At 39.6% G+C, this 22,705-nt stretch overlaps 3 protein-coding genes across 3 annotated transcripts; 1 reads left to right on the top strand and 2 right to left on the bottom strand.

Moving 5' to 3' along the window:
• Positions 1–761: 761 nt before the first annotated feature.
• LOC118740366 (minor histocompatibility antigen H13) lies at positions 762–2,806 on the bottom strand. The gene is made up of 3 exons (XM_036471862.1): positions 2,439–2,806; positions 1,268–2,118; positions 762–1,211 (listed from the first exon to the last, which is right to left on the bottom strand). Exons 1-3 carry the CDS (start codon positions 2,622–2,624, stop codon positions 1,106–1,108), a joined length of 1,143 nt encoding a protein of 380 aa, XP_036327755.1. The 5' UTR covers positions 2,625–2,806; the 3' UTR covers positions 762–1,105.
• A 15,502-nt stretch (positions 2,807–18,308) lies between these two features.
• On the top strand, positions 18,309–20,173 carry LOC118740368 (probable proteasome subunit beta type-2). Its single transcript, XM_036471864.1, has 3 exons — positions 18,309–18,573; positions 18,636–18,861; positions 19,817–20,173. The coding sequence occupies exons 1-3, from the start codon at positions 18,483–18,485 to the stop codon at positions 20,106–20,108; spliced, it is 609 nt and encodes a 202-aa protein (XP_036327757.1). The 5' UTR covers positions 18,309–18,482; the 3' UTR covers positions 20,109–20,173.
• On the bottom strand, positions 20,165–22,253 carry LOC118740367 (putative tRNA pseudouridine synthase Pus10). Its single transcript, XM_036471863.1, has 3 exons — positions 22,029–22,253; positions 21,226–21,968; positions 20,165–20,838 (listed from the first exon to the last, which is right to left on the bottom strand). Exons 1-3 carry the CDS (start codon positions 22,146–22,148, stop codon positions 20,232–20,234), a joined length of 1,470 nt encoding a protein of 489 aa, XP_036327756.1. The 5' UTR covers positions 22,149–22,253; the 3' UTR covers positions 20,165–20,231.
• Positions 22,254–22,705: the final 452 nt, after the last annotated feature.

Below are 22,705 nucleotides of genomic sequence, written 5' to 3' on the forward strand. Positions count from 1 at the left end.
TCTTCTTAAACAACCTACCTTTGCGAGCAGAACTGATAAAGCTACTGCAGAGCTTCGGCGATATGAAAATATTGAGGTATATTTTCATACGGACTTCGATATAATTAACTGGTGGGAGGTACACAAATGCGAAATGTCGCTGCTGCATAAACTCAGTCATAGAGTAATAGCCACTCCTTCAACTAGCGCATCGTCAGAAAGTTTTTTCTTCAGCTGGAAATGTTATTCCTTTTGTCAAATGTTGATACGTTTAATCAGTTGATATTTTTGCATTATAATATGCCGTTAGAAAACCAATAAAATTAACAAAAATTGTCTTTACAAATTGTTTTTCTTTGATACTTTCATTACAGCAGTTATGGCATGCACTTGTTTTTCCAATCAAGCACTTGTTATTTGAATCGAGCACTTGATAGTGTGAATTACTCACTCAATTGACAATTTTTTTGCAATGCTATCGCACGTTATGTTTGGAAATAAATGAGTGCGAGTGTGTGCAGATGTGAAAAGAAAGCGAGTGACTTAAAATGTAATTTGAGTGTATCCTTGCAGCTCTCTGGACTATAACGCTTGACAGAAGAATTTACTTTTAAATTTCAAAGTCAGAATTAACATCAGTGATGACAGGTAAGTCCCAGATGGGTTCTAATATCACAAAGTTGCTTTTGGGAAAATTGCAGATAGAGGGTATTGAATATAAGCCCTCGGTATACATACATACATAGTTTTCAAGTTGACAAAAAATATTAATTTATTAAATATTTAGATTTCGAATTGCAAAATAGTTTATTAAAAATAAAACTGGTATAAAGATTCTATTTGATATTTAGGACTGTTTGTTGCAATTTTATTTGGCCTTCATATAGAAGACCGATGTACAGACATCTTTTCACATTTTAATTTTGTGCTTGCAATAAGTTAATTAAAAAATATTCTCTAATTGCTATGCTAAATGGAAGTTTGCCAAAACACATTTATGCAAAAACTTTGGCTTGTACCGATTAAAAGAAATGCGAATAAATGTAACGATGGTTTAAAAAATCAAATAAATATTTGAAGATACGATCCAAAGAAGTTTCGCTTATGTATTTCGAGCAGAAAAAGTTCATTTGGCTTTCTTAGATTCTTTCTTTTTATTTGTTCCACTAACAGGACCAGATCCTTCTTTATTATCTTTTTTCTCTGGTTTTTCTTCAGGATGATCTTCGTAACTAAAAAATTTAAAATTAATTAAAAATTTTCTGCAGCAAAGCAAAGGTGAACTTACGCAAAAAGTGTCTTCAATTCTCCTCTCACTAAAGCGACCAATAGTGGAGTTCCCATGCAAGCGGGAACTAGGTAAAGCAGTGCCGGCTGCGCAATTTTGAAAACATGCATTACGAATATTGTTGCCAAAAGTCCCAGAAAATATGCTACAAGTGTGGAATAGAAGTAAATACGGCTCTTTCGTTTAGAGCTATGGTCGAATCGCAGAAGTAATGCTATAAAGATTCCAGGTATTACTATATCACCCAGGCCCAACATTGCAAAATTGGTTCCACTTAAGCCGTTTGTTGGTAAATCTTGTGGGAAAACCAGTTTTATAGGTGCTTCGAAACTTTTGGCAACTGTGACCATGACGTTTGTTCCGAATACCCAGAAAATGTCGTAGAAGAACAACCCACTTAGCAAAATACATCCAGTCACAATATTATTTAGATGGAGAAGTTCTACTCCGTTTACAGCAAATGCCAATCCAAACATGTTATTAGCTATCCAATGCTTTTTGTATAAATACCACACACCAATTCCCGACGAAATTGCCAAACAAATGATGTCATACGTTGAAAATTTGTAGTTTATGATATCTTCCTTGTGCTTGCCCTCTCCTTTTGTGAAATGCATATGGAAAGGTATTTTCGGGACTGCCGTAGGCATTAATGAATTTACAATGGGACTAAGAAGATGTGCCAGGGCAATCACACCCAAACAGAAGAAATATCCCGTAAGAAGGAGATTTATATGATCTTTAGAAAAAATTTTGAAGAACATGTATAGACCGAAGAGCGCAGCTGAGGCGATGACAGGGAAAAACATTGCGTCCTTTTTAGTCATGGTTTCAGCTTTTTCGCCACTAACCTGGAAGTTGAAAAAGTAAGAATTAGGTTTGTTGTCTGTTTTTATAAGGAATAACAGCTAGTGTGGAGAGACTCTAATAAAATACACTACAAGGAATTCGGCTGTAATTTAGTTTGATATCCCTTGGGTACCGATTTAAGGTAGTTATGGGAGGATAGGCGAGTTCTCTTGACTCCAAATATGTAGTTTTTAGCTGTAGAAATAGGTAGAGCAACTTTTATACGCTGCAGCCTGGTATGGAATGGTACATTATACGAAACTTCCATTGCTGTTATAATTTTTAGGCATACAAAACGAAAGTAAAAGCAATTTATACTTGCCTTCTTAAGTTTGTGCAATTTGACAGAACGCATAGATCCAAACACTATAGGGAGCATAGCCATTACTACCAAACTACCGTAGGCTACCACAATACCCTCTGGTGTTGCAGGAACCTTTTCATTTGTTATAGTTTCACTGGTTGCATTCTCCACCGCTTTTACGGCTTCGGCTACAGTCTCTGCCATTTAAAAGAGCAAAGTAAACTATCTCACGTAGTCTATATATGTTCTGCTTAGTATTTATATTTCTATTGAAAATATTTTAACGAAAATGACCACGCATGCACTTGGAACTATATAGAAAAGAAAGTTTTCCCTTAGTTGAACTATTTTTTTTTCTTAACCAAATGTGTCAAAACGGTTGGCAGTACTGTGAAAACGTGTCATTAAAATTTTAAGGTGCCACATGGTGGAATAAAAGATGATAGTGGCTTAAAGCGCAGTTAGTCAATGACGTAGCGTAAACGTAGGTTGACGTACGTAGCAGCATATCAAATTTACTGTTGATAGAGAGAGAGAGAAGCAACGGAAACGTTACCGCCATGCGGTGGTGAGTTTTCGTTAACACGCGAATCACATAAAGTAGATCGTGTCTGCGTCCACCTACGTCTACGTTACGTCGTTAACTGCGCAGTATATACAGTAATAAACCTTTTTGAGTACTCCTCGGGGGTAAAATCTGATCAGGGTTGATAATGAGAAGGATCATGAATTTTGTTGATTCAGAGTGTAAAAACATTGCAAATTTTTGTCTATTATTATAGACAGATTATCATAGTTCAGTGTGCAATTTGTTATATTACTCTGCACATGATAATGCTTGTTATTCTCACATCTCAAGGAAAAGTTATTTTTCTTGTCTGTGCCACCGTGATCACGTTTTTCTGCTATAATCCTGCAAAAATCGCGACTACTCCATTCATGCATGTAGAGAGTACTCCCTAAGGGCCATGGAGTACTCCAAAATTAACCACAATTCATATAAAAACTATGGTCCAATTAACATTGCGATGTCCTAGGGCAGGACCATATACTCCATCCCTGCATTACATCAGAGTAGCACAAAACTACTCCAACATATTAACAGTGGCATTGTTGTTATATTTTTTCGTTTGTACACGCTTTTGTTCTTCACTTCTCAAATGCTTTTTCGAAATTAATAAAAACCAAGACAAAAATTAAAAATTACATGTTGCCTCTGACGGCATTCGAACCCGAATATGCTGGGAGCTAAGAAATAACAGCGAGCATCTCTACACGTTCAGCTACAGCCAGACATGCAAATGTGCTTTCAAATGTTCCACTTCAATCACATTTCGTTAAAACACGAGCAGTGATCGGGTAACAAACAATAAGCTGGCGCAGAGACACGAGTTGGTCCGCTACAGCATGACAGAGGAACACTTTTGTAAGTACTCCAATATACCACAAATAGACTACATGGTCCAATGATTTTTGCAGGGAATAAGCAATATAAATATATTTTAACTTAACATTTTATTAAAAATACCTTCACAAACCTCTTTTACTTGCTGGCGTACATTTTTGTTTATTTTTACATTTGGCATTTGGCTTTTTCGCAAAATAAATAAAACTAGGATGAACACCGAAAAGTTATTGGTTAAATTGGTTAAACAAGGACGAATTTTATATGGCTAATCTCTTGTTATAATTACATATTAGGGTGTTAAGCTTGAAAATGAGGATAATCTACTTATATGTGAACCTAGTATAAACAAACTTTTTGTTTAGAAACAAGTGCAAACGTATTGTAACGATTATCCTTGAAATCTCGTTCGGATTTCCCAAATGTCTCGGTTCGTAGCGCTGGATTGTTAAATAAATGCTAACGATGACCAAATTGTAGTACAATTAACTTTATTGTACAACAAACAATTTACAATACTTGCTAATACAGTAAAAACACTTTACAATACTTGTTAAAGCAATAACAACGCTTAACTAAACTTGTTAACACAATTAAACTTATAGCTTGCTTATTCGCAACTCACTTCTCTGCTCACTTTACTTGTAGCTTGCTGACTTGCATCTAACTAACTTCGCTGTGGCGGCGCAATTATATACCTGCGCTAGTACTTATGGCAACTCGAGAACGTTCTGAAGTTTATCGCTCATTCTCTTTCTCTCGCTGTTCGCAGTGTTCATCCAACTTGACGTTTCTCTTTGTGGAACATTCTACGTCATTCCTCGAACATTCTGCCTATTTCTCGTTGCCCTCCACCTAAGTCTGATCGTCCCGATCAGACACACTTGCTGCTCCAAACGTTGCCAGTCTTTCATCTTGGTTCTCGGTCTACCAGCCGTCTGGATTCGATGCACTGCGTCCTTCAGCCGTTTGTCAATCCTATACGGACCTTTCCAGTTACGATGTTGTTCGGAGGTGAAGCCTTTCTTCGGTTGCGGCATGTGCAACAACACCAAATCGCCTTCCTGTAGCTCCTCTCGGCTCGATGTGTTACTGGACATTGCTTCCAGCTTATCTCCGGTGGTGCACCATCTCACATGGTCGTGCTTCTGCCGGCCACTGGTGGTGACCAGACCATGTCTCCTCTTGTAGGCACCCTTTTTGCCATATCTATGCCGCATCCTCTGTCCATGACACCGAGGCTCCTGCCTTCGTGCTGTACTGCCTTCAGCACATCTTACTAAATCCGGTTCCTCACGCTGAAACTTGCCCAGTGTTTCCGCATCTCGCTCCTTCTCCGGCGTCAACCTCATTGACCGGACATGTATAACCTCACCCTTGGCTTCCGGCTTAACTGCTCGCCTTTGCCGACCACCTTTTTCGGGACACTTCACAGCGCGCCTACTGCTCCCACAGCCGCTTCCATTTCCGGCCACCAGCGTATTACCATTGCATAGCGGATTTTCTCACTGCCTGGCTTGCCATGACCACTTCCTTGTTGCGACCTCTTCTTCACTGAGCTGGCGGAGCCGTCACGCTTTTCCTGTATCGGTGAACCACTTCCTTCTCCTGACGAAACCATTTCGTCTCCATCACTGTCAACCTCTGACCAACTAACCACTTCCGTTTCTGGTGGAATCTTTGACACTTCCTCTAAGGCTAACCGTCTGCTGCAGCACTGGCTGTCGTAACCAACCCTAAGTGGCACTTTCCTGTGACGATCTATCAAGATCATTCTCTGGAGGTCAATCTTCATGCCACTATCAACTTAGTGTACGAGGCCACACCGTCGATTATTACCTCGCATGGTACTTCTCCTAACACTTGGGTGCATTCACCAGTTGCAGTCTGCAGCATTGCTCCAGTGGCTTCACATAAAAAGTGGCCAAATCCGGTCGAATAATGGAATGTGTCGCTCCAGTATCCACTGTCACTACTCTCTCCTGCCCATTCACACATCCACCAACAGTGAGATGCTTTCCTGCCAATTCGCGAGACGGAGATTATGGGGCATTCAATTGCGGGAGCCAGCGCGCGCCCCTTGCTGCTGGCTCGTTTTAGTTTAACGACTGATTGGAGTTGGATTCGTCTCCTTCAGCCCTGCGTTTGTGTCCTGCTGAATTGTTGAGCGCACTGGAACTTGCGCTGCAATTGCGGGCGAAGTGGCCTGGCTTTCCACATTTAAAACATTTGACAGAGCCATGCTTTTTCTCGCCCAGCAGTTGGATAATCTTCTTCAGCATTTCATTTGTCTCGTCCGGTGTTTCCACTTCCACGCGATGTGCTTTGTAGGCTGGTCTACTTAGGATCGCCGCCGTTTCACGCGTCTGAGCATACGAGACAGTTTCAGCAAATGTTGGCTTTGGATTCGCGTACGTCTCTCGCTTGGTATACACGTCCCGGATTCCGTTGATGAACCTCTGGATTTTAACTCTTTCGAGGTGCTCACCAGATGCATCTCCAATTGCCAAATGAGCCAACCTTTCAACCTCGGAGGCGAATTCCTGTAGAGTCTCGTTGGATTTCTGGCAGCGATTCTCCAGCTCCATCTGGTAAATCTGTCTCCTGTGCTCGCTACCATAACGTCTTTCCACTGCACCCATTAATGCATCGTAATTGTTCCTTTCACAGTCAGGAATTGTCTGCAAGATTTCCGCTGCAGGTCCTTTTAATGCCACGAACAGAGCAGCGGATTTATCCTCCATGCTCCAACGATTTGCTGTAGCTGTCTTCTCGAACTGGAGCTTAAAGACTTGGAAATGAATCGTGCCGTCAAAGGATGGAGTCTTTACCTTGGGAGCACTTGTCGAAGTAGCTGGACGATTAATCTGCAAATCTCGGAGGCGACCTTCCAACTCTTCTACCTTTGCTTCGACTTTCTCCTGTCTCTCTTCCAGTTTGTTCTGTATTTGTGTAATTTTTTCATCCTGTGCTTCCAGCTGTGATGATATGCGTGCCTCCTGTGCCTGTAGCTGAGTTTCTAACCGGGATGACACCTGCGCTGATACCTCTGAAGATATACGTGTCTCCAGCGCCTGTATCTGTGACGACAGCTGTGATGACATCTGTGACATGCGTGTATCCTGTGCTTGCATCATCTGTGACGACAGCTGTGATGACATTTGTGACATGGCAGCCAATAACGTGTTCATGTCCATAGCTGTTGATGAACTTGGAGACTTTTGCTGTTCTTCAACCTTCCGGATGTCTGCTGCATATCCTTCGACGAACAAGCGGCCTCATCCTTCTGTTCATTCTTTGCGGATGCATCGTCAAGTTTACCCTGGAAGTCGTATTCGTTCACGTCGATGCCTTCTGCTTCCATAGCCTCTCGCAGCCGTGATAGTAACTCCACTTTTCTTCCGGAGGTTGCCAACTTGACGTGTCTCTTTGTGGAACATTCTACGTCATTCCTCGAACATTCTGCCTATTTCTCGTTGTTCGCTTCGCGTTGCCGCAGTATTCGTCACAGTATTGTGTACTTTCAAGTGAAAAATCGAAGTAATTCGTGCGTTCTATAGTAAAAAACGTTTTATTTGTAATAAAAACTTTATAAAAATGTCGTGCCGTGTGTTGAATTGCAGCAGCCGTAGGGGTTAAGCCCCCAAATGCATTTTTTTGTTTCCCCGCGACGACGCCTTGGCCAGAAAGTGGGTAGAGTTCTGCCGGCAGGAGAAGCCATACAATTAAGACACCAGCAAGAGTAGTTGTATATTTGGCATAAATGCAGTTGGGCTCCAAATCTCAAATAAAAATAAAAAAATATTGGAATCGATAGAGATGATTGAGCTGAGTATAACGGTATACTTCTTTTTTTGGGCAAACAACAACAACAAGAATTATCAAAGGTTAAAGTTAAAAATAAGCAAATTTTGAAATCAATATTTCTCAAAAACTAATAAATGGAAAATTTTTTTCTCATTAAGGGTCGGTTGTTCAATGCCTGATTAGCACAAATCGGAGGTAGAAGCTCCGGTTAAATACAACGACTGCTTTATCGATCACATGTTATATGCATTATGTCGAAAACGTCGATAATGATGTTTAACCGGCAAGTAGTGATAACCAGACATTGAACAACCGGCCCTAAATAGGAAATTTGATTCCCTTTAATTTGGTATACGTACTTAATATATATGTTGTATAGTATTAATGTAAAATAATTATAAAAAAAGGCTACAAACCCTAAGTCCGGCCGACGCCGCCTACGCAGAAAGGTGATCTCTGCAAAAGGTGTTCAGTGCCTTTTCTTCGCAACACAGAAAGATAATTCTACGTTTTGAGGGTTATAATCCGTAAGTGCGGCCGAAGGCCGCCAATGCAGAATGGTGTTCTCTGCAAAAGGTGTTCAGTGCCTTTTCTTCGCAAAACAGAAAGAGAGTTATACTTTGTGAGGGTTATAATCCCTAAGTGCGGCCGAAGGCCGCCTACGCAGAAAGGTGTTCTCTGCAAAAGGTGTTTTTTTTAAATAATTATTTTACATTAACTCATTTTTTGTAAGAACTATACAACATATATATAAAGTACGTACACAATTAAAGGGAATCAAATTTTATATTAAATGAGATCAAAAGTTTCAAGATCCATCTATTTGTTTTTAAGAAATCATGATTTCGAAAATTGCTTATTTTGAACTTTAACCTTTGATAATTTTTGTTCTTGTTGTTTGCACAAAAATAAGTGTACCGTTATACTCAGCTCAATCATCTCTATCGATTCCACAAATTTATTTTTTATTTTTGAGGTTTGAAGCCCAACTGCATTTGTACCGTATATTTTTGGGAAATCTTTAACTATGTTCCCATTGGCGTAATTTAGAGGTCTATCTTAATTTACGCATAAATTAAGTACAAACTAAGTTATTTCGCCTTGTGAAGTCTCTCAGTAAATTAAGTTGAAAGTACGTAGTTTATCTTAAACCAAGAACCAAATCACGAACTCGGCTCTAATTTTATCGATAATAATCGAAAAAAGCATTGTCCCATAACTGCAGAGATCCATCTATTCGTTTTTAAGAAATCTTGATTTCGAAAATTGCTTATTTTGAATTTTAACCTTTGATATTTTTTGTTGTTGTTTGCCCAAAAAAAGTGTACCGTTATACTCAGTTCAATCATCTCTATCGATTCCACAAATTTTATTTTTTTTTTGAGATTTGAAGCCCAACTGCATTTGTACCGTATATTTTTGGGAAATCTTTAACTATGTTCCCATTGGCGTAATTTAGAGGTCAATCTTAATTTACGCATAGTTAAGTACAAACTAAGTAATTTCGCCTTGTAAAGTCTCTCAGTAAATTAAGTTGAAAGTACGTAGTTTATCTTAAACCAAGAACCAAATCACGATCAAATCAGTGTCGGCTCTAATTTTATCGATAATAGTCGAAAAAAGTATTGTCTCATAACTGATATGTCATTAGTGGTATTCATCTAAACCGATAACTTTATCAAGCAGATAATCTTATAAGTTTATGCACTCTGTTACATGAACGACCCACACTCTCTTTTCGTTTACACATGCGACAATAGTCGTGTTTTCTTTGCTTATAAAGCGCAGTGTCATTAACTTTATACTACTAGCACGGGGATAAAAAAATTATAGAAACTACCTCACTAAATTGGAAAAAATTATATTTACGAGATATCTATTTAAATAAATGTACATATAACATAAAGGCTATTTATTTGAAGCAAGTTATAAGAAACAATGGCAGAATGTCTGGTTGTGTATGAATTCATTTATCACGGCTACCAAACTTTGCGAATTATCAGTGAAACAAAACAAACAGACGGGATAATAATTGACCAGATCTCTATCAGGATCATATCGTTGTTGAATTTGCGTGCAAAATTTGTATGCGGATCCCGATTATTGCCTAAGAAAACATAGCTAGAGTTGCGACAGAGTTGCATTGTCTTCAGTTTATCAAGTTTATTCAGTGAAATCGCTGGATAAATTTATCAGAAATGTGTAAACGAAACCCCCCTGAAAGGAGGATGAACGCCGCTTTATGAAAAGCCACCCCCCTCCCCATCCTAAAGACCCCTTGGGAGCTGTTTTAAAATAGGGGAATTTTAGATTTTTTGCAAGGAAAAAACAAAGTTAAACTTGCGTCCGAAGAAGGGGGGCTGAACATCTTTTGCAGAGAACACCTTTCTGCGTAGGCGGCCTTCGGCCGCGCTTAGGAACTATAACCCCTACTACGTAGAATTCTCCTTTCTGTGTGAAAGGATGAGGTAACTGGAATTCCCTTTCTGTGTGGTAAACCTGGGGCTGCCGCCCCATGTCTATTTTGGTTACTGGGTGTTTTATAAAAATATCTTGTATATAAAAATGTATATACAAATTTATAACAAAAATTTGCAACAAATACCATATTTCCAACCGACATTATTGTTAAATTAGTGCACAGATTTAATAAATAAAATTTTTGTAATAAAGCGTGAACTGTTGTTCACGCGTTTGGGCACATCAACCCAAAATCGTTGTACAAATTCATAAAGAGTACCCATATTTTTTGTTAACGTTGTGCTTAATTTGCTATATTCAAAGATGGCTTGAGAAATTGGTGAATCGTGAAGAAAACCCGTTTTTTCACTGTAAATTCACAACTGTAAACTCATTGTTCTTCGCCATATTCTTTGTTTACCCGTTGCCACAAATGTCATACTTCGGGAATGCGCAATCTTGTATTCTATCGTTCTTGGTCTCAAAATGTAGACGTCTGCAAATAAATGCAGAGTACAACGAAGGATGATAGAATCAGTGTTGCCATTTTAATATTTTCCGGCTACATTTAGCCGGTTGCAATAGCAAACAGCCGGAGAAATTTCAGTTTAGCCGGCAGCCGATTTGTTAGACGTTTTGTAAAAAAATAGCCGTTTTTAGCCGATTTTGCTATTTGCCTTGTTTTCTTAAAATTCAAATATATATGTTTCCATTTTTAACTAAGCTACCCAAAATCTGTTAGAAATTGCTACTAGCCTTATCGCGGAAAAAATTTTCATGTCAGGCAGGATTATATAAAATTGGGCCGATTTCGCTTATTTTTATTTTAAACGAATATATTTTTTCTAAAGAAGGCCGTAGCGGGGAGTTTCTTCATCAAATGTTTGTTATGAATGTCTTGAATTTAAGTGCGAAGTTTTATTCGCAAACTTAGAAAATAACAAATTGTTTTACTGTTTCCTTAACACGCGTTTGTGTTTGGATATAGTGCCAACACACAGAGGCTGAATTTCTTTATTCATTCTGAACGTTTGGAATAAACTTTTCTGTTTATTTATTCTTTAGAACGTTCCTGATGATATGTTGACGTATATTTCAAACGCATTCTGTTTATTTCGGCTGTGAAATGGGATTATCCGGAATGTATAAAGAAACGCAGCCAGAATAAATATTACAGATAGATATTGTCAAAGTGCTGTCACATATTTTGTTGGCAAAAATATGCTCTCTCGCTTATGATTGTCATTGTGCCATGATTTTGTTTCCATTTTTCTAAAGTTGCTACAATACTTAAATATAAATTTTGCTTCCATTTTTTAAGAATTACAAATTTGGTGTGTTCAAACTAAAAACAAAAGCACCAAAAACGCACGAAGCACCAAACTCAAAAATTTTCGCATTTTGAACATTATGGGCCGGGTACTCAATATCTGGTTAACACTAATCTGCGGTTAAACATTGTTATCGACGTCTTCGACTCCATGCATACAACAGGGAGTCGGTAACGTCGATAACGATGTTTAACCGGAGATTAGTGTTAACCAGACATTGAGTACCCGGCCCTTAGTTGACAACAGTGAATGTAAGTAAAAGTATTGTGTGACGTCAGCGAATGGGTGGATGCTGTCAAATCGACTATGATAGGGTTAGCCGGCCTCCAATGGCGCCACCTTTATTTTCTGCATCGTGGAGTAGAACCATAGACATCTCTGCAGCCACTGAGTTTATAGGAAATTGCGCTGAATTTCCATCCACCTACAGAAATAAGGGCTTTGAATTTGCGGCAAAAGAAGATGTTCGAACACGAAAGTCAAAATGTGTCTGCAATTTTCACACCAGAAGATCAATCAGTTTCATATCAATTTAGAACTAATTTTGTCGTTGTTCTAGTTGACATTGCCCTGGCTGCTGTCAAGGAAACGTTTGAGCAGTTGAAAGTCATGAAAATCTAAAGCGGTTTTCTTATTACTCACATTCGAAAGTGTCCCGGATTCAGTTGAAGATGACACTCTTTTATTGTCAAAATGTTGGGAGTAGAGCAACCCTCTCGGAATCCGGACATAAATAGATTGGAGCTTTATAAAGAGTTGACACAATTACGACGTATTAAACCTGCAATTGTATTTCCTAATGTTTGGGTTTCTCTGAGATTTTGTTGACTTTGCCAGTGACTGTTGTCAGCAGGGAGCGAAGTTTTTCGAAATCGAACCTCATCAAAACGTATCTAGGATCTACTATGTCCCAAGAAAAACTAAACGCTTTAGCTATCTTATCTCTCGAAAACGTAATATCGGACGCAGATTCGCTTGTCCAAAAGCCATCGAAAAATTTGCTCCAGTTAAAGGACGCAGGTAATCTTTTTGTAACTGATATCTAAAGATTTTTATTATAGTAAAAACCTGAATTTTTTATCTCTACTATTTTTGCATTGATTAAAGTATAATAAAAAGAAACCGAGGTAATAGGCATTATTATCAAAAAGTGCTTTGTTCCATTAACAACCCGGGCGTCATTGCTTCTAAAGCCGGCCCTTTGGCCATGCACGGTGATGCCCTTAGTATTCTGCAACGCTCCTGGCACTTTTGAAAGACTTATAGACCATGTGCTTAAGGGACTGCATTGGAAAACATATTTGGTGTATCTAGACGACATTATCGTATAGGGTAAAATTTTTGAGGAACACCTTAAGAATTTGGAAGAGGGTTTCCAGAGGATAGCTGGTGCTGGTCTATAACTAAGTCCTAAAAAGTGCTCACTGTTCAACAAGGAGGTGAACTACTGAGGACACAAGGTGACAACAGATGGCGTCTGTACTGCGAAGGAAAAGATAGAAGCAGTGAAGGATTGGCCAAGACCTAGGGACTTGCACGAGCTACGAAGCTTTCCTGGGCTATGTATTTATTATCGTCTATTTGTTACGAATTTCAGTTCAAAACCCCATAAGGACAGCTAGCTCGAGGGACTAGATTCAGAGAATGCAAAGTTATGACTTCGCTTTTGAGCACCGTAAGGGCAGTGCCCACGGAAATGCTGATGCCATGTTCGACCGTATAGCTTGGAATGTAAACACTTCTCAAAAGCTGAGGCCACGGAAGACATTATAGACGTCCGGCTAACGACAATAACAAAAACGGAAGAGTGGAAGGAAGTAGTAAAACTCAGGTGCACCGTTCGAGCTGATTGCCATGGATGTAGCCGGTCCCTTTGCTATGAGCAAACTGGAAAACAAATACGTCCTTGTGGTTATGGACTACTTTAGCAAATGGCCGGAGGTATATCTGATTCCAAACCAGGAAAGTAAAATAGTAGCGGAGGTATTCCCTCCTGCATTGCACTCTGACCACGGAATAAAATTTGAATCAGCAGTATTAAAAGAGATGTACCAGATACTCGGTATCCAGAAAGCTCGAACCACGGCTCTTCATCCCCAATCCGATGGCATGGTGGAACGGTTCAACCCGACCCTGGAAGAGCATTTGAGGATGGTCTTGGACAAGTATCAGTTACATAGCTACTTGATACTTTTGGATAAATCTGGATATTTAAACCGCTATGAAAAATGTATATATTAAGAATTACTTAGAATAAATGTTTGAAATTTCTGTGACAGTGGTTTGTTTCCTAAAGAAAATTGAAAAAAGGCCTTGTTTGGCATATCAAATGAATCGATCGTGAGGGATCGATTGATTTTTGACGATTTTTCCTGCATCGATTTTTTATATTTCGATCTGGCATCTCTGGTTCAGACACGGAAACTTTTGTTGCTCATTTTCGGCAACTTATCTTTTGGTGTTGCCCGTCGCATTCAGACAGAGCAACTCTTTTGTACACAATTATTGTTGTCACCTGCGCCAACTTGAATTACTCCGACGAACGAGAGCACACAGCGTGTTGCCCGAACACGAGCAACTCGGTGCCCTTCCCCTTCCCTCGTCGCTCCCTCTCCTTCAAGTAATGAGTTGCCGCGACAAAAGTTTCCGTGTCTGAACTCAGTCTATAGGGTCGTTTGTTCAATGTATGGTTATCACCACTTCCCAGGTAAACATCATTATCGACGTTTTCAACATCATATATGTATAATCTCACCAACTATTTCATAGCTCACAGAAGTACAGGTTAGTTTTGGTTAGGTTAAAGTGGTTGCCCCAGGCAAGGAACACACTTGGACAATTAAGAGATTGTCCTTTGTGATACCACGAAAAAACTAAACGGAGACCTTTCCGCGGAGAAACGACTCGAGCCGATTACCAAATTTCGAAGGCGACTAATTTCGATCCCTTCTCATCATTTGAGGTCAAGTTATCCTTGGTTCCTGAGTGCATTGATAGGCTCAACAGCCTGGCGGAGTACAACGACATCCAATTAACTTGGCGTTTTCTTCCACTAAGCCATCGATACGTTATACTACTAGGGATGGTTGGAAAACACGATGGAGGTGCTGTTTAGTTGCAGCTTTGTCATATGCTCTCCATTAGCGGAGCATTAAAGACGGCAATCAAAACAACCTACTGCTAGGTGTAATGCCGTGAGGGGGTTCACTTTGCGCTGCTAATGCGATGCGTTAATCCACTGAGGGCTTGTGTGCCTCACCATCTGTCTTCCAATTATTCATTAAAATAAATGTCATTTAGACAGATTGCAGTTAGAAATTTTTATGCAACTAATGATTGCAATCAAAAACTAATTGCAATCAAAAACTTATTGCTATCAATTTCTTCTAAATGATTGCAAATTTAAATTTTTGCAATCAAAATATAAGCAATCAATGTTAATTGCAATTAAACCAGATTGCAATATTACGTAAAATATGCGATTGCAATCCAATTTGACTGCAATTTTTTACAGCCCTGACTTGGGTACCAGGTCACATAGGAGTTGCGGGCAACGAGGAAGCGGACCGACTAGCTAGAATGGCGGCCGCCTCGTCGCCTATAGGGTCTGAGCCCTTCCTAGCGATTGGACCTAGCACAATCAAGGAAGAGCTCAGGAAAGAAAAGAATAGGCTAAGGAATCAACACTGACGTGACAGTACAGGTCTACGTCAAGCAAATCACCTACTGGGAGGTGACAACTTTACGAGGTACAGGGCAATTATCATTCTCTCCAAAGGAAAGTTAAGGATAATAACAGGTTTTCTGACGGGTCACTGTAGACTGAGAGGTCACCTGCACAAGCTAGGGATCTGGTCAAACGACCTATATATGTCGTTTCTGCGATGTGACTGAGGAGACTCCTGTGCATCTGTTTCGCAAATGCGAGGCGGTCGCGAGAAGACGGGAGAGGTACCTGGGCCACTACTGGCCAAGTGACGAATCAATACAATCGCTAATCCCTGGGAATCTCCTCAAATTTTTTGGCTCTGTAGGAATAGATGAGGTACTCTAAATAGTTGAGGGTACGATAGATATCTTGGTCGCAGTGCATACCTCTATTTATTATCTATCTATTTATTTCGATCCCTGAAGGCTCAGTGTTAGTTAAGAAGTACGAGCCAAAATGCATCCATCTTAGCCTCGCAAATGTTGGACAGCCTAAAAGAAAGTGTAGAGATGGTTCTATCTCATCTTCCTCTTGACAGCTAATACAAACGGGATCAGTTGAAATTCCTAGTCTTACCGCGTGAATACCAATCGCACAACGGCCTGTCAGACACTAGTCCATCTGAGGTAACGTGTTTTTCGACCCCTTTAAGAGGTAACGATGGGAAACTCGTTTCTTACGCTGTAAAAGGTATTTTGAAGTGCCCTGTAAAAATATTTTCTGCAGCAGAGAAACGTCTTATTTTCCTTTTTTATGTCAAAATAGGAGCAGCGCTTTCTTTTGCCCATTTTATTAGGTATTTAGTAGAGTATGCAAGTTCATTATCGCGAGTACGAAATATGTGTGTTAGTCTAGCGCTCGCCGAGATAACACTAGGCCGAACCATCCAAGATTATACCGCAGGAGGACAGAGGCATCCCTAGTTGTTCCTTATAGAGAGGTCAGACTGGTAGAGAGGTCAGACATTCCTTTTCCGATTTCGAGCGCACTATCACCTATCACCTATTTTCACCTAAAAGACACTGCAAAAGTCAGGGAGCCTGAACATAGGTAGTGTTACCATCCGGTTTCCCTGAGCCTAATAGCAGTTCGTTCAACATGACGTTAAGCGCCAGTGCAGAAGTGGTTCCTAATGCTCCACAAATTCCGATTAAGGCGATCCGCTGTAAACACTCCATTTGTTTTACAAGTGTAGCCTTCTCTAGTGAGTTCCACCAGACAAGGGCTCCGTGAAACAAGATAGACTTAAATCTGGTTTCATAGAGCTAATGGACCACTTTGGGCGAGAGACCTCATCTTTTACCGATAGCTCCCCTACAGCAGCACAAGGCAACCGACGACTTTCTTACCCATCCTTCAATGTTAGGTTTCCACGACAGCTTCCTATCCAGGATCAAGCCTTAGTACTTGACCCTGTCTGAGAGCCGCAGACGACAAGATATTTTCGGATAATAGCGACAAAAACAAACCTTTATTTTTCAATGTGGCAGCACATAGTGAAGCGAAAAGTGAAGAAAGCGACAAAGAGCATGGCGACGTTGCTTTCTGAGCTGACAGTTGCTTCACTTTGTTTTGATGCCTCCTGTCTCTTTCTTCGCTTTTATCCGAAAACGTCTTATCGCTCTCTTTGTCGCGTCACTAAGTAGGTGAACGAAGGAACGAAAGAACGAACAGATAATTTATGTACCAGTAAACATTTTAATAAACGTGACTCTAAATCACCAAGCTAACCTTCTTTTCCTACAAATTGGGGGCTTGTTCGGGAAAGGCGTGCGTTATTAAAAAACCAGAAAATAGAAGACGAGTATGTGTGCCTGCGGGAAGACGCAGTAGACAAATCAGCGTACGCGCAAATAATCGCATGCGAAATAGAAACACGTGCAAAGGCAATTCGATTTGCGCAAAGGCAGACAATTTGCAAGATAAGGCGCAGAAAATAGTGAAATAGTGCAAACCGTGGTGTACGTGCTGTACGAAAATCCCAGTAACCCTAAAAGTTGGGGGTGCTCCAATGGACACAGTACCATTTTACCGGTGACTTACAGTTATTTTAAAACCGGCGTCCAAGTTTCAAAGTTGGAAACAGGAAACTACGAGTTTTTTTTTAAGAACGGTATAGTTTATTGTGATCCCATAAAAGAATTTCTGGTAATACCATCCGGTATGGAGACCGAGGTAATAAAACTAGCGCACGATCAGAACCATTTCGCTTGTAAAAAGACACAGGAGCTTGTAGAGAAAAAAACAAACTTGGTCGAAAAGGTTGCAAAAGTTGTAAAGGGATGCGTGGAATGCATAATTATAGACGCGAAAAGAGGCAAAAAGGAAGGGCTTTTGTCTCCGATCGATAAGGCTTGTGAGCCGGTAGGGACCTAACAGATAGATCATGTCGGACCATTAACCGAAACACGCAAGAAATATAATCACATCCTAGTGACAGTGGACGGGTTTGAGAAAATCAACAACCCTAACAAAGTCGACTGGGGTGGAGGAGGAGATTGATAGGCTAGAAAGCCAGGCTTCGATATTTGGCAACCCTAAACGCTGTGGTAAGCAGTGCGCGCTTCCACTCCGCAACGCCTGGGTTCAAGCCCTGGTCAAAGCAACATCCATGAAAAACAGCTTCTCGTAAAACTACAATCGCCGTTCGGTTATAAGTATGGAGTCGATAACGGCCCTAAGGGCCGGTTGTTCAATGTCTGGTTATCACTACTTGCCGGTTAAACATCATTATCGACGTTTTCGACATAATGCATATAACATGTGATCGATAAAGCAGTCGTTGTATTTAACCGGAGCTTCTACCTCCGATTTGTTCTAATCAGGCATTGAACAACCGGCCCTTAATAGTAGAGGAGCTAGATACTGAACGAGACTAAGGGCCGGTTTCTCCATCTCTGGTTAACACTAATCTCCGGTTAAACATAGTTATCGACGTTACCGACGCCTTTTGTATGCATGGAGTCGAAGACGTCGATAAAGATGTTTAACCGCAGATCAGTGTTAACCAGACATTGAGTAACCGGCTTTAGTAAGTCGCCAAATTAAGTAGGTTTGTTCCACATGTTTTCCGAGCTGTTTCGGGTGAAACCTTGCAGAATTTTTTTAATTTTTAAAGTTTGATCCAAATCTGAGATCTCCACATTTTTTCCAGATTCTACCACACAAATTGTTTTGGTCCGATCACTGCAAAACACCCCAGTAGCACTTTATTATCGACAGTGCCATCAAAGCAGCCAACTTCACCGCAAATGACAAACTGCTGAATTAGCATGTCATTCCCAGCTATAACAGGATTCTGATTGCGATTTTTCCGCTTTTTGTACTACGAATAAATTTAATTTACGGTCATGGAGACGATTCTGGGCATACGAGGAGATGATTTTGCAATTGTTGCTGCTGATACAACTCAGGCCCGGTCTATCGTTGTAATGAAGGAAGGTAAAAAATTCGTACCGCTTCCGCTCTTAAAATTAAAATATAAATAAATGCATTTTTTCCAGATGAAAATAAAATCCACAAAATTTCTAACAGTGTTGTTTTCGCAACAATGGGCGAATCTGGTGATACCGTTCAGTTTACCGAGTTCATTTCAAAAAATATTGCCCTTTACAAAATGCGTAACAACTATGAGTTGTCCCCCAAGGAGGCTGCACACTTCACTCGGAAGAATCTTGCCGACTACCTCCGTAGCAGAACTCCTTACCAAGTGAATATGATGATAGCGGGGTAAGTGATACGGAAATGTTCGATCATTGGTACAACCGTTCCCACGACAATCAGGTCTACGTAAACGGAACGACCCAGATTTATATTTGACCAAGGACTTGTCACTACAGCAACACTATCCAAAAAATCTCGCCTCTGACCCATCTACAGTCATTTGGAAACCCATTTGAGAATAGGGAAGTAAACTTCGGTATAATGCACTACATATTTATTTTTCTCTAAATATACTAGCAACTTTAAAGGGTCGTGAGGCGGCTTTCTTTAACTATACATATCTTTTCAACAAATCACTAGTAGTTTTTAAGTCGTAATCCGATTTTTTGTGAATTCTACGAAAATGCTTCGAATTGAATTCGAATAGCTACGAATGTACTTTGAATACACACGATGGAATGTGATAGCCACCATAACTTTTGAAATGGAAGGCTCGGCGCCCTGGCGTCTTCACTTTTAGAATGTGGATACAGCCCTCAACACTCTTCATATCCCGTTATTTCTGATTAAGAGTGCATTATATCGAAATTTTCCCAAATGGGGTAAAATTTGAATTTTAATGTAAACACGGGTTACGCCATTCGGCTACGCTGGCAGCAGTATATTTGCGCATAACACCTTTCTGCGTAGGCGCTCTTTCGCCGAGATTAAAAAAAAATAAATCAGTCCAACTCGGGCTACGCCGATCATAGTATTTTGGCACGAATTCCTTCCTGCTGTGTTGGCCTAGGCCGCGCTTCAATAAATAACCTCATGTGCAACTCGCGTGGTCGGAAATTTGAGATCTTTGTTTTAAATTAAAATTCCCTTCGACTACACGTGCATGTTAAAACATTTTGATTCGGGTTCCATTTTTGGACGCTATAACCCAAAATCATTGTACAAATAACTGAATCGTACCAAAGTAATTTATCACCGATATGAGATCTTCAAGATTGAACCATAAACATTATATTTACAGATACGATGAGCAATCACAGCAATCGGCATTGTACTTCCTTGACTACTTAGCTAATTCTATTGAGGTAAAGTACAGCGGTCAAGGATACGGTGCTATGTTCTGCCAAAGTATCTTTGACAGAGAATACAAAGCTGGACTAAACAAAGATGAAGCGTATAAAATTCTTGAGCACTGCGTTAAAGAAATCCAAAAACGTCTGGTCATAAATCAAAAGAATTTCAAAGTAGCCCTTGTGAACAAAGATGGAGTCTCATCAATGCCCGACATTAAAGCGGAAATTGCATGCAATTAGCATTACATTAATCAAGTTAATTTTGTCTTAATATGAAATTTCAATAAAAAATCTGGTACTGTGAATGTTTTCTTTTTATAAAAGAATATAATATTGATTAAATAAGTGTATATAAGCCATAGGCTAAAAAGTGACTGCTGGGGGCCAATCTAAATCTATTTCCATTACGTCAAGTGCCACAATGTCAACAGGCTGGCCAATCAATGATGACACAGATGGAGTTGTGCGTCCGAACTCCCCATGAACCAGCTCTTTTATATACGTTCCTGCTTGTGTAACGACGTCAAGTATTAGTAAGCGTTTATTTTGTGCATAAACTGATGCTTTAAGACTGTATACAGCTCGGGGACGTGTATGTAGAGGTCGACGATGTAAAACCCTTATAGGCGTCTTTTGTTGAATTTCGAATCCCTTCGGCAAATTTAGCTTTTCTAAAATATCTGCGGTAGCAAAACCATCCAGCTGACAGAGTGCACGATAACATTTTCGTTTTTGTTCCTCCCCCATTTTAATGTGCGATAAATCATCCCGCGAAACCACCTGAAGATTGCGTACCGACACTTTCTGTGACGCATCGATGTATTCTTCCATTTGACGTGCTTGTTCGGGGGGCAAGGATGTTCGGAAAGCGTTTGATATCTCCAGTACAAATGGTCGACCTGTGCCAAGGCATCTTACATCTACATCCTCTCTCCCACTTGACATAAAATTAATTTTTGTCCGATCCTCGCTTTAATGAAAACGTTAACAAGATATTCGTACCAACATAAATTTATATATCGCCGTTTAAAGTACAAAACCGCGTATCAAAAAAATGCAAAACCGCGTATCAAGATAATGCAAAACGGCGTATGTGAGGTTGCATAAATTATTTTCTAGAGAGTAAAAATACTCATACTTCAAAATGGTTCACTTTTTTTTATAAAGCAATCGCATTTCTTCGCATTTCTGGCTAGTATATTTCAGGACGAATGGATAAGGATTGTGCCAAGAGCTTGTGGGAGCAAATCCAATTTTTGGCAGCCAATGCCATTTACGCGGTTTTGCAGAATGACGATACGTGGTTTTGTACTTTAAACGACGATATCATTACTATTTTTGAAATCATTGCACTTACCAAAAGTACGTAGCAATATAACGTATAATTATCTCCTCTATACTGTCGTCCATGACTCTTTTACCATTTAATACCCATGGTGTATGTGACAGCTTCCGGGACACTTTTCTATATCGCCCAGCTACATATGCTGTAGGACCAACAAGAGAAATGGAATCCAATTTCAGACTTTCATTTGGTATTGAGGGTGGTACAGAAAATGTTTTTTTGAACAGTTCTGAACTAACTCTCAAAGGTGTATATTTTTTCTCAATCAAAGATCGTGAGATAGGTTCCAACTTATGGCCCGTTTTTGGCGGATACGCCACGTTGTTGAGTTTCTCCAATCGAGCGATTTCTTCATTTTCCAGTTCATGGCATAAATTTATATTTATCATGAGACCATTATCAATATCGTATTTTTTTTTAAGATTTTCACAAATCGTTGGATGCAAAATAAGCTTAATAGCTTCCTTCAAGGAAACATCAGGTGCCCGATCCTGGTGAAAATTTTTTTCAAATTTATCTAAAAGCGCATACCACATGGACAATTGCCGTAACTGGAGCACTATCGGTATACTAATGGCAACCACAATGCCATCGCACTCGTATTTTGCAATATCTGTATCCAATATAGCCTGAACGAGTTGGTCCTTGAATCTTTTTGAAAATAGATCCAGACAAGTTGGGCAAACATTCTGCCGTTTCTTTTTATGTGCCGGGTCAGAACTGCTTTCTGTTTCATCTTTATATTCAACATTAACCTGTAAGATTAAAGTTGGAATAAAATTAGGAATTTACTATTAACCATAATAAATTGACACCTTCTCCAAATACTGCCTTCGATTCTGATATTCATTACCGCGAGCTTTGAGATAACGTAATTGACAGAATAAGCACACGCCACACTCCCTGAGATAGTTAACTAAATCCTGGTTCTTCATTTTTAATTTAAATAAATTAAAATATCATTAGGTAAATGGTAAACCGCCCAATTTCTTTTTCAGTCTGAATTGAGCAAGCATGGTGACGCAAACTGCATTGCCGACAACCCAATTGTCACAACCAGTGTTGCCAGGGTATTCCAGTGAGAAATCGTCAGTTTGGTTATCAAAAATCGTCATTTGCATGTAAAAATCTTCAACAAATAAAAAATTTTAATAAACATAACCGGGAAGCCCTTTTTGTTTTTAAATTTTATTCTAGCTTCTGATTGCTGTAAGTAAAAAAATAAAAACTTTAACTTTTTTAACAAAAATATTTTTAATCTTATTTTTTTCAAACTGCAACTTAACTATGTGCTGTACATACTGTTCATACTTACAAGGTTTGCTAAACAACTTAAGGCTCCGTTATGCATACTTGGCATGGCTTGAGAGCTGTCACATAAGAAATCTGTTAAATGAGCCTCGCGTGTAATCGGTTATCGAACGCACAGCACTACATACGTAGAAGTCTGTTGGTTTTTGATTTCTACGTAAAAATGGTATAGCAGTGCATG

The sequence above is a fragment of the Rhagoletis pomonella genome, unplaced genomic scaffold (genome assembly GCF_013731165.1).
Source record: "Rhagoletis pomonella isolate Grant_MI unplaced genomic scaffold, Rhpom_1.0 Rhpom_scaffold_00006, whole genome shotgun sequence".
NCBI classification, from domain to species: Eukaryota; Metazoa; Arthropoda; class Insecta; order Diptera; family Tephritidae; genus Rhagoletis; species Rhagoletis pomonella.